Consider the following 12103-nt stretch of genomic DNA (forward strand, 5'->3'; position numbering starts at 1 on the left):
ATAAAAAATGTAGCCTTAAATTATTTATTACTTCCTGAGAAAATGAAAAACCTCACCTTAGTTCCTCAAGAACGACTGTATTATCATATGGACCAACCATGAGCTCCCCCAGATCAACTTCATTCTCTTTAGGGTGAAAGGTGACTTTGTACCCTCTAACATCCCCAGGAGCCGGATCCCAAGAGACTCTGAAGCTGGTCTTGGTTGGCTCAGAGGTTTGTAGGTTTCTGGGAGGCTTGTAGGGTGAAACTGAAAAAGGACAAATGAAAACAAGGATGTCAGAATGTATTTGTTCAGAATGAACAGCTCACGAACAGAAATGCTCAACTGCACTGCAAACAAACCAGTTTTTCATGAGTTCACAATTCAGTTCTTTTTTTTTTATATGGTGTCAAGAAATCCAGCTTTAAGTTGTGTTTTTAGGCCTTCAAACTTATTTGAACCATGTGTTTAATTTCTATAATCCAGGATGTGATCACTGCCACTTCTGCAGCAGACAAGCATGTGTGGAGTGTATTACAGTTATTAAAATCAGACTGATGAAACAAAGTATGAAACCAAATATAACTTGAAACGCTTTAAAAGATCTATTAAATATGACACCAAGTCTCTAAGTCTTTTGCAACTAGGGTGTAACTTTACAAAAAGAGAAGGAAAAAACTCGGCTAATATTAATTTTAACACATCCTCTGGACTTTTGAGAAAACTCCACTATAAATCAAGTTTAGGTACTCGGGGCAAACAAGATATGTTCTCCATTTTTTACGTCATTTTGTTTTCATCGTTTATTTATTAGCACTGGATAATCAAAAAGGTTCCGACAAAAGCACAGGCAATATTTGGGAAGTGGCTAACCTAATTATTTAGGTATGTGATTCACCACAGCGAGCAAAAGGCTTCAGCAAATGGCAAACAAAGCAAAAGTGGCAAAAGGGAGTTGAGCAAGCTAATAAAATATCATTAATAATATCATTATAAATATCCTTTCATAAACTGCAAGATGAAAAAGTCTTAGGTAAAAAACAAAAGGGGAAAAAAACTATGGTGTTGTGTAACAAAATAAAATTGGAAATGGTCACTATGATGTTTTTTTGGTTTGTTTATATGTTCAAACATTTACAGCAAAGTTTTACTTTTTAGAGTTGTTAGCACTCAAATGTTGTGATATCAAATTTAAAATGATTTCAATATGTTTATATATTTAAAAACACTGAAACGGACCGGGGTCCTGTCCAGGGTGTACCCCATCTATGCCTATCAGTACCTGGGATAGGCTCCAGCAACCGCTTAACCCCAGAAGGGGTCCAGTGGGTTTAAAAGATGGTTGGATGGAAGAATTTGTCTAATTTTACCTACTTCCTAGTTTCTTTGAAAATCCAAATCTTAGTAGAAAATGTGATGAATATTGAAAAGATAAGCAAATACTGATGTTAAAAAAAATAATGCAATGATGCTAAATTCTCTGAGGACAGTTTTAGGTGTGCAGGCTGACATGAAGAGGTTTTTGAGATGTGTTGTCTCTCTGTGGGTTGAATTATGCACCAACGTACGTGTCGTTCCTACTCCTTGCCTTGCTTTTCCTTCCCCGCGCTTGTAGATGGGAAGAACCGTGATGTCATAGGTGGTCATTGGCTGCAGGCGCTTCAAGGTGGAGGACGTGACTTTCCCCGGTATCTTCAACACTACCTCTTTGCCCCCACTGACAGGAATATACTTCAGCCGGTAGTTGACCACGCTGCCAGGCGCTGGGGTCCATGTGACCTTCATGGTGCGCTCAGTCTGATCTGAGACTGCCAATTGTTTAGAGGCAAGAGAAGCTGAAAACAAAGAATGCATTTATGAAGGAGGTGTGGAGTAATGCCATCAGAGTCCTGCCAAAAACTTCACTTCAACTCTGAAGAAATGGTAAACACATTTTCCAGTCACTCCAACAGAACCAAAGAGTAAAAACATCAAGCCATCGTTCCTGTGACTTTTAAAAGGGTTAAAAAGATGTTGGGAGATGTGTTTTGTTTCTTAAAGTAGGAATCTATTAGAAAAAAAAATCTTCATTCAAAGTAGAAACTATAAACCTTTGCCGACTGTGAGCCACTCAAGTAATTTTTTTACAAACTTTTTTTTGACTGTGAATGCTGACTGTTATTATGCAAGATAAGCGGTTTGATTTTTTGGCACGTGCTCTGGTAGTAAGCTGCTCTGGAATCAAAACACATTGTCTTGCAACACTTAAACTAAGAATGATGGGAAAGAAAAGAGAAGCTGAAGACTTTAAGTAGACAAAAGCGAATCAGGGGAGCTTGAATGTAGTTTTTGTGTGTCCTTTGACAATGCTTTATGGGGTTTTTTCCTTAACTATCCAACTAGGCACAGACTGAATGTGCAACAAAGGATCAATCCTCCTTGTTTCTCTTCCTCCCTGCTGTCATTTGATCTGCTTTTTTCTAGGGGGAAAATATAGCAAAACTTTTGAGTCTGATGTTAAGGTGGTTAACTTTGTTTTGTACAATTAGTGAAGCCCTTTGAGACAATTGTGTTGTAATTCAGGGTTGTATTGGGAGAACTATGGGTAGAGGGAGGAATCTGGGGCCTCATTTATAAAACTTTGCGTAGGATTTGCGTCAGAAGTGGCGTACGGATGAAACATAGGACGTGCGTACGCACAGAAATATTCGGATTTATAAAACCGTGCACACGCACATCATACGCATCTTTCTCTTAATAAATCACAACCGTTTCTAAATGCAGCGCAGCATTTGCGGCTACATGACACGCCCATAGTTGCCCATAAATAGTCCGTGAAACGCCCACAAATTAATATTCATGGCTTGCTAAATCTTGGCAAACACAGAGAGGAAATCAAAAAAACGTAACTTCACTCAATGTGAAGTAGAAGTTATCGTTGGCGAGGTGGAAAAGAGGAGAAAAGTGTTGTTTGGAGGGCACAGTGTGGGCATTACTAATGTCAAAATGGCACGTGAGCGGCAAACGGTGGCACACGCCGTAAATGCTGCAGCCTCACAACCTGGGACCGTGGCCGAAATGAAAAAGAAATAAAAGAAATGATCGGACATCAAAGTCGAGGCAAAAAAACGTCTAGTGCTGCATCGGCAGAGTGTGTCCGCCACGTGGGGGGGGGGGGGGGGGGGGGGCGGAGCTGACCCCTCTTGATGAGAAACTGACCGCTATTATTGGGGAATCCCTATTAAGTCCCCCTTATCGGCGTCCTCCTCCGCCTCAGTCACCTGACTGACGCACCGGGTGACACAGGTAAGAGAAATAATTAAACTGAATGCAGTCAAGTCACATGTATGCAGGCTACACAATTACAGATTATTAATATAGAACAATTTTATTTTAGTTGCTGGGTGTTCCAGCGGGGCCAGTGGTTACGATGCTGCAGCTGAGCAGCCGTCTGGACCCAGCGTCTCCATGACACGCTGCTCTCAACTCTCCAGCAGTGGACGTGTCCTCACCGATGCAGTCCTTGAAATGCAGTCATTAGTTCAATCAGAGAGGTGGCCAAGGAGTTGGGCGAAATCAAGACTGCCCTGACTGAAATAAACTGCACGATGAGGGAATTCTTAAATAAATAATATTTTCCACGCCTTGTGTTGTTCTTTACAAGCGACGCATCACTTCCAAACGCTGGCGCACAGCAGCAGCAAATGGCTCAAATGCGTGGGGATGGGGTTCAGGGTCGGGGCCGACACAGCAATCGGCGCCAGGGGGTAGAGGCACGTTTTTAAGCTGGGCCACATTGTGTAGCACAGCACATGCCAGCACGATTTGGCACACACTGTCACTTTCACGTGTTTCTTCCATCTGCCGACGGTGTCACCGTTTCTCATTTCACCCGTTTTTGTGCGTACGCCTGGGTCAGAGCTTGCGTGAAGGACCGCACATTTTCCCGTCAAGTTTGCTTTTTATAAATCTCAACTATTGCGTAGAGAGTGGCGTACGCCTTCTTTTGTGCGTACGCAACGTTTATAAATGAGGCCCCTGGTGAGGGAGGGGTGGCAACTGTTTGTGATTGTCCTGTGTTTTTTTGTTTCAAAAAATTTTCATATTTTATTACCTTTTATATACAGCTTTGTGTGTTGTCAATTGATATGAAATACACTATACAAATAAATAAAGTTTGAGTTTAATATTGGGCTATATAAATAAAAGTGAAATGAATTCAAATGAAAATACTTAGCAAGGGCTAACACTTTGGTTTTTCCTAAATCTCCTAAACAAGACTTGAGATCCCAGATGAATGGAATACCTGTATGTTCTTCCGTCAAGTTCACATCATTGACTGTATTATGAGAACTGGACTGAGTGAACCCCTCCCCCTCGCGTTCCAAACAGGAAGTACCCGCTGATCCAAAAAAAGTCAAAATCCCATAGATTTAGATATTTATTTCTCTGTAGAAGTCTATAGAGAAATAAACATCTATAATAATCATCCTTGCTCTGATACCTTTAACATTTTCTTACCAATCCTTTTTTTTCCATGGAAAAAATCTGTAGCGCTATTCAAGTTATAAATCAACCAATCAGATGCCTTGATAAAAGTACCAGTATGTGGTACATCTAATGTTAAAAGGGTTTGATTGACAGATTCTCCCAGGCCAGCTTTCAGTGGAAGGGGTTTGGTCTTCTAAGAAGCTCACTCCTGATTGGAAAGAGTGGTTGCCATAGAAATGTTGACTCAGACAGACTCGGACCAATCACTGCTTACTGACAATTTAAAGTAAAGTAAGCCATTTACTATGGCTAACGTCACACTCACTCGGTCCAGTTCTCTTATGCAGTCAATGTTTGACAATTTTGGAAGAAATTTTTCCTATCAAACTGGAAATTCTCAAACCATCAAGTTTGATTCGTAAAAACAACAAGCAGCACTGTTTTTTGCATCTTTTTCCACTTATTCCGTTTCTTACCTTCCGTGGTTTCCAGTCCAGTGAGTGGGTCGCTATCTACATAACCATATAAAGCAACCACTGACACTTGGTAACGTGTCTCTGGAGTCAAACCATCCAGAACAGTGTCAGTCACATCTCCTGCAACCATCTTTTCTCCAGACTCCTCAGAAAACATGGACTTCCAGAAAACCTTATACATCTTCACGACACCAGGCGCTGCCGTCCAGGACACTGAAAAGGCGCTGTCTGTTACATCACTGGTGACTAAGTTCTTTGGAGGACCAGCCTCTGAAAAGAAGATAAAACAAAATATATATGTATTAAAGACAAGCTACTCATCAAGTACGAGTAACTAAAGCAGGTTGCACGTTATCCGTTTTTCCAGGGCTTGGTAGTTCCGAACCAAGTTAGACCACACATTTAGATTTTAAAAAGCTTGTTATTTAAAAGCAGTTAGCTCATTTCACTCCACACTCGTTTTGCTTTTTATTCATTTCTTTTTCCGTTTTTTTTTTCTGCTTTTCCAGGAACTTTTGAAAATCCTTAATATTAAGCTTGACAAATTTTCCATCATCAGTTAAAACTGTTTATATCCTAGAGCAACATCCTTTTGGGCTGATTTGACAACCAGGATGTGCTGGTTTATTTCAACAATCTTCCGAGGGAATATTAAACAGAGGGGTTTTAAATGTCAGAACAAACTTAAAGATTTACAGTGTGATAAAACTTCTCTTTCGGCTTTTGCCATCAGGGGTCGCCACAGCGAAACAACCTCTCTTTCGAGGATGAGTCGCATGGTTGACTTGGCATTGTTTTACGCCGGATGCCCTTCCTGACGCAACCCTCTCAATTTATCCGGGCTTGGGACCGGCACAGTAGCAGAGAAGGGAATAGGGAGCAGCCCGGATTTTAGTCTGACCTCAACATGCTTCACAAATAAAACTACAACCTGCTGGATTTGCAACAAGTACGAGTTTTCCTTTTTTATCGCTCATAAATGGAAACTTCCTGTCCTCAAACGAGGCCTTAGTTAGGATCAACATGAGCTTTGACAGCTTTTAATGTATAGTAAGTCTTTTTGGCAGTAAAAAGAGCCAGAGCACGGGTTTGAAAGTGGGCACAGAAATATAAAAGGGAGTTTTTCACTGAAACCCAGCCAATGAGAAGCCTCCTGCCAACTATAGACGTATAGCTTCACATTCTAATGGGACAGTGACACATCCTACTGTGTCAAATAAACATCATGATGCATCTAGTAACCAAAACAAGTAGCAGGACTAAATGACTGAAATGGGACTGAATGTTAGGAAACCTTACTTTAAAGAAGAAAAAAATTAGGGAAATGTACGGAGCCCCTAAACACGATTGGACATGATGCAAACATGGACAGCAGCAGAAATGAGTCAGACTTCCCTCCTAACCTTCCAGTTTTGCTCTCAGCAGGCCCAAATTCCTGCCCAATCTTGCAGTTTCTCATTTACCTCAAAGAATATCATTCCTTCTGGCCATGTCCACTGCTGGTTTTAAACGTTCACTCTGACAAATCAGACTTTGTTTGAACCCATCCCTTGAATTTTTACACAATTATGTGGCAATATTTTAAAAATAGCACTGAAAGTTAGCATTTATAACAGACTTTCAATTCTGCACCTATTTTTCTGCTTCATAAAAACTTTTCTTGAGTCATAAAATTTAAGAACCTATGACTTTTTTCTTCTGCTGCAAAGAAATCAGCCAAATGAAACACTTTGCTCTTTATCCAGATTTGGTTTCCTTCCAGGTATAAGTCTCAGCAATAACACTAAAACTTATACATAAAAAAGGGCAAAAATCACACCATTGTGAAGGGATTAGCAACTCACAGCTGCTTGTAAACGGCAGAAATGAGATCAAGCTGGAGTCTATTCAACAATCATGTTAGAGCACATGTCAGCTTAGGCAAATCACAATGCTCTTTTAAGTTGGATACTAACCAAATCCTAATGAAATAACATGTCTGTCTCTTCAAATACAAAAACTCAACACCATTTCCAGATGTGTGCCCTTAAAGATTAGATACGGGGGTAGTAGCATCATATGGGAAGTTTTGAACAGTGAAAAAACTAAAGATGAAGGAAAAGGTTTGAGCCACCCAAAGGTAAAAGTGGTCAAATCCATTGGCTTGTTCAATGCTTTTCTATTCAACATATGAACAACCTAAAACAGAAGAAAAAAGGTTTCAGGCTAAGATGTCTGAATGTTGTATATGTGGATCTAAACCAGAGTGGGAATATGTAGGAAAAATTGATGATTGTGACTCTAAGTTGAACCTACATAGAGTGGTGACTTTGAAGCAATTCTCTCCCTAAAAAATTGGAATGGTAATTTTTCTTTCACCATGGTGCGGAAATTGAAAGCCTTGCCAAGGCGACTAGAAAAGTAGTAAATTTCAGACCTGAACACTCACTCAAACAATTTGTACTTGAGAACATACCAGAAAAAGACACTTCTACGACCAATTAAAGCACAAAAAAGCAAAAAAACAACCAACCATAAAACACTCAAAATGCTCCATAAAAAGAACTACTAGATTTTATATAATGATAAGATAATTGCTTCAGTATGTCAGAGTCATATTGTAGCCAGATAATCATCTGTTGTGCCCTTGACTGCAAAAAACTGGATGAAAAGTTGTCTGACTGTGTGTCCAAAAACCTCTGACTAAGACACTCCACTCCAAGTTGTTCCAGTGGAGATGCACAGAAGGAAACTATTTATACTGAGCAGCTACTACAATGGGAATTACTGGAACAGGTTCTTAAAATGAACCGTGTTCCAATATCTCCACTCGGGAAAAAAATCAGATAAAATATGTTTTTTTTTAAATCCTGCGGTCTCTTTCACTGCCCGACTTTATTGTCTTCCATTGATTATTGTTTCTTCTTTGTTTATGCTTGTTTCTCCTGCAGAAGGTTTGTTTTACTGAATGGATACAGGATTAACATTTCCCAGATTCAGCTCAAGTCCAAACAAGATTGTATTTTCCTAATAGAAAAAAATTAGTTAAAGAGTGAATTCATTGCTATCCACCCCGTCATTATGACTCAAAACTAGAGCACAAAAACCTCCGCAACTTAAAGAGAAAAAGCCTTATGGTGAAGTAAAATCAAGCTACAGTAAACAACCTTATTAGAACATTTCAGCAAGACTTATTGTAAGAATAAAAAAAACAAACAAATCAAATCCAGCTGTGGTTTGGCTGGAAGTTTTAAATAATAGAAAGCTGAAATTAGTTATCTGTCATTATAAACCATATTAAAAGAGAAATATAATGGAAGTTAGGATCTTTGCTTGTATAGTGTGCGCTGCTATGAATGTCCTCAAAAAGCCCTAAATTCCCTCCCAAAAAGAAACCACTAGACTCAAAAAAAAAAGTCACACTTTTATCTGTGTCTAAAAAGTTTTCAACTCAGGGGAAAGTTTCTGCATTTTCCTGTCCTCCTTCACTGTTTATCACCTTTTGGAACATCTTGACCCACTTCCATCGGAGAACTTTCCATGCTTCTTGCTAGTTTTCATTCCTCAGACAGATCTGACAGAAAACTCGATGAGTAGCAGGTCGTGCTCACACAGCAGGGTTAAAAGTTCACTTTAAAGCAGGTTCCAACGTGTGTGAACTTCTGGACCTCCCAGGCAATCTCAGGGAAATAGCAAATAAGGGCTTGCCCTTGAGAATGTCAAAATACAGTCTGAGTCATTTTGTGTGTTCCTTATAAGAAACAGGCATTAGAAACCCATAGATGATGCTATTCAAGCATGAAATCACAATTTTCTTTTTTGTTGTTGTTAATTTTATTTTGTTAGCTTAGTTTGTTTGGTTGACAAACGTGTATAACTGCATCACACAGGTGCAGCACATTTTAGGATTGATTCTAAAAATATTAGACCATTTCAATTGCTCAGAAAGTGGATTCAATTCTGCTTGAAGTAGATGAACTTTAAAAGTGTGGAAGGAAACTCTGGATATTCTAATCAATGTGCTTTGACCTGACTAAACTCTCCATCTTTTGCTCCTTTTAAATGTTTTACAAGTCTTTTTGTATTTGACCTTCTGTGCAGCATATTAAGGACCAACTTGTAAAGTTGCCTGAGCTGGATGACTTCAGAATGTGATTCCATTGACACCTTTGGTGTGAAGAGACTGAAAATGACAATGAAAAACTCACCTTGTTTTGTGGTACCGTCAGTCTGAAGTGGCATCCCAGCGCCTGACTGATACATAGGAGTTACTGTGACACGGTAGGTGGTTCGAGGCTGAAGCGATTGCAACACAATTGTTGTCTCAGAGCCAGAAGTGGTTGTCTCCATCTCTGAACTCTCAAACCCAACTGGCTTGTACGTTAGCCTGTAGCGAACGATGGCCCCGGGAGCTCTTTGCCACGTCACCCTGAAGCTGTTTGTTGTCTCTTCAGACACTCTGAGGCTGCGAACAGAACCTTGCTCTAAAAGACAAACGGGAGTTTGATTTTCTAATTGAATCATTCCATTAATTTGATAAATGCATTGAAATGTTGACATTTTTGTCAGGAGTTTGCAGCAAATAATTGACTTCTCTTTTCTGCGACTATGTTAATATTCATATGCAATATATGGTAGACATGTATTACGTTTGTAGCCATACCTGCTTGTAAGACAATAAAAACAGCTCTGTACACTTTGTCCCAGGTTAAGACATATCTACATTTTGTTACATACATATCAATATTTTGTGACATACCTTCTAAAGTTGTCTCATAACCAGTCACTGGCAGGCTTTCCCCCTTTTCGTACTGAGCTATGACATTGACTTCATAGCGGGTGAGAGGGGTGAGGTTGGGAAGCAGGGCAGTCTGGGTGTCCCCGGAGACAGACATTGACACATAATGTCCATCGTCGTCACTTTCTGGTTTGAATCGCAGCAAAAAGGAATCAACGTTGGCGGCATCGATCTGCCAGGAGGCTCTGAAGCTTTTTGGACCAACTTCTGAGAAAGACAAATCCTTCGGCTGGATCAGATCTAGAGAATGTAAAAAAAAAAAAAGGCCAGTTAGTTTTGAGGAGGATTAATTGAGTTTGGTTCAGTTAACAGTTTATTAAGATCTGTGGACACAATGGTAAATTATGGGTAGGCCTACTTATATCGCACTTTTCTATCTTGATTAAGGTCCAACGTGCTTTACAGTCAAAGACCTGTAACCACCAGGAGCATTGTGGAGTTCAGTGTCTTGACCAAGGACACTAGTTCTGCCATAGAACAATTAGGTCATGATTATCACTTCAATTTGACATCTGAGAGGGTCCAGATAACAATTCTAAGGCTGTTTTCAAAAGGGCACTCTGGGGATGTGTTGATACCACTGACTGTTTAAGAGAACTGGAATGATCCAGTGTGATGTCACCCATAGAAAATGACTAACTTCCAGTTCCAATGAAAAGAAGTCAATTTAGTCGCCATTTTTTGCGATACGGACATCACCAAGTTGGGAACAGAAATTGTCAGTAAGCTTTGATTCATCCAAGTCGGTATAAGTCATAATTTTAATGTCAACCACTCTGGCCAACCAGGAGTGAGCTTTTTGGAAGTTCACACCCCTACCACTTGAAAGCGAAGGAAAGGAAATTACCAGCCAATAAACTTTACGAAAAAGTAACTTGTCATTTCAACCAGAAAATGTTATGTTTGTAAATCATACGTGAATGAATCATGTCAATTGGACATAAAAATAATCAATTTAGCAGTTACTAATTTCAATCATTTTGATCCAACATGATACCATTAAATTGGATTACATTAGTAATCCCAAGGAATTATGGGATACCATTTTCTTTGTCTATCTAGGCAGATTGGAGTTTAAGTGTGAGTTTTTGTCCATGGGTTTTGCTTTCTAGCTGTTTTACTCTGTTTTAACTAGTAATTTAAACTGTTATGTTTATTTTTTTCCTGCACCATGAGTTAGAGTTTAGTAAAGGATGATGGCCAACCCCCTTGTGCAGTATATTACTAATGTCCCAATACTAAAGACAGAGTTCAAGGCACATGAGTTCCTGCCTTGTAATGCAAAACATTGCAGGGTAATTCATGTCTTTGATATGGAAATTACATAGTCAAAGTCAAAGTCAGGTTTATTTGTCAATTTCTTCACATGTGCTTGACATACAAAGGAATCGAAATTTCATTTCCCACTGTCCCGTGCGTAGACATAAACAACAGTAAAGTTCAGATGCACTACAAAGAAACAGGCCTAATCTCTAAGTAATGATAAATAATAAAATGTGAAAACAATAAATACGTGAAAACAAGGTGCAGGTTGTTTAAAGCAACGTGAGCCAACTGTGTGCATTTACAGGTAGTGTACTGGGAGGTACACTAGTTGTAGGTAAGGTAGTTGGCAGGAATAAATGTTATTTACATGTGCAGTTGCATATGCAGAGGTAGTTTTTGTCTCAGTTCAGTGTCAAGTGTTTGTCCTTCAAACACTTGGTGGAGGAGGGGTGTTTGTCCTATTCCGGTGGTCCTGCTGGCTGGCGCTGTGAGTGGGGAGGGGAGTGAGTTCAGCAGTCTCACAGCCTGATGGCTAAAGGTGTTGGTGAGTCTGGTAGTGCGGGAGCGGAGGCTCCTATACCTCTTTCCAGAGGGCAGGGGGCTGAACAGACTGTGTGCAGGGTGGCTTGCTTCATTTACGATTGTGATGGCTTTACAGGTGAGCCGGGTGGTTTATATGTCTTGCAGGGAGGGGAGTGATACACCAAATATTTTCTCAGCTGTTCTCACTGTGCGTTGTAGAGCTTTCCTGTTTTTGTCTGTGCAGCTCCCACCCCACACAGTGATGCTGCTTGAAAGGATGCTCTCGATGGTTCTCCTGTAGAATGTTGTCAAGATGGGTGGTGGAGCACTTGCCCGCTTGAGTTTGCGCAGGCAGTAGAGGCGCTGCTGTTCTTTCTTGGCCAGTGATTCAGTGTTGGTTGTCCAGGAGAGGTCCTCGCTGATGTGCACCCCCAGGAACTTGGTGCTGCTCACCCTCTCCACTGCAGCACCTTCGATGGTGAGTGGGGGGTGTTGGGTGTGACCTCTCTGGAAGTTGACAACAATCTCTTTGGTCTTGCCAACGTTAAGCGAGAGGTTGTCTTTGCACCACATGGTCAGGAGCTCCACCTCTTTTCTGTAGTGGGTCTCA

General features: G+C 40.3%; 1 protein-coding gene across 4 annotated transcripts in view; it reads right to left on the bottom strand.

Annotated features, from left to right (window-relative positions):
- The window catches only part of LOC101172377 (collagen alpha-1(XII) chain), a 96824-nt gene that overhangs the window by 69094 nt on the left and 15627 nt on the right, over positions 1–12103 (bottom strand). For 3 of the 4 annotated variants that reach the window (XM_023952715.1, XM_023952714.1, XM_023952716.1), the window contains exons 11-15: positions 9667–9945; positions 9116–9391; positions 4929–5198; positions 1551–1817; positions 57–249 (exon numbers count right to left, since the gene is read on the bottom strand). The exons of the other annotated variant lie outside the window; for it this stretch is intronic. In XM_023952715.1, the coding sequence (XP_023808483.1) occupies positions 57–249; positions 1551–1817; positions 4929–5198; positions 9116–9391; positions 9667–9945 (1285 nt within the window). The remainder of the gene's footprint in view (positions 1–56; positions 250–1550; positions 1818–4928; positions 5199–9115; positions 9392–9666; positions 9946–12103) is intronic. 4 annotated transcript variants of the gene reach the window in all.

This window comes from Oryzias latipes, chromosome 24 (genome assembly GCF_002234675.1).
Source record: "Oryzias latipes chromosome 24, ASM223467v1".
Classification (NCBI taxonomy): Eukaryota; Metazoa; Chordata; class Actinopteri; order Beloniformes; family Adrianichthyidae; genus Oryzias; species Oryzias latipes.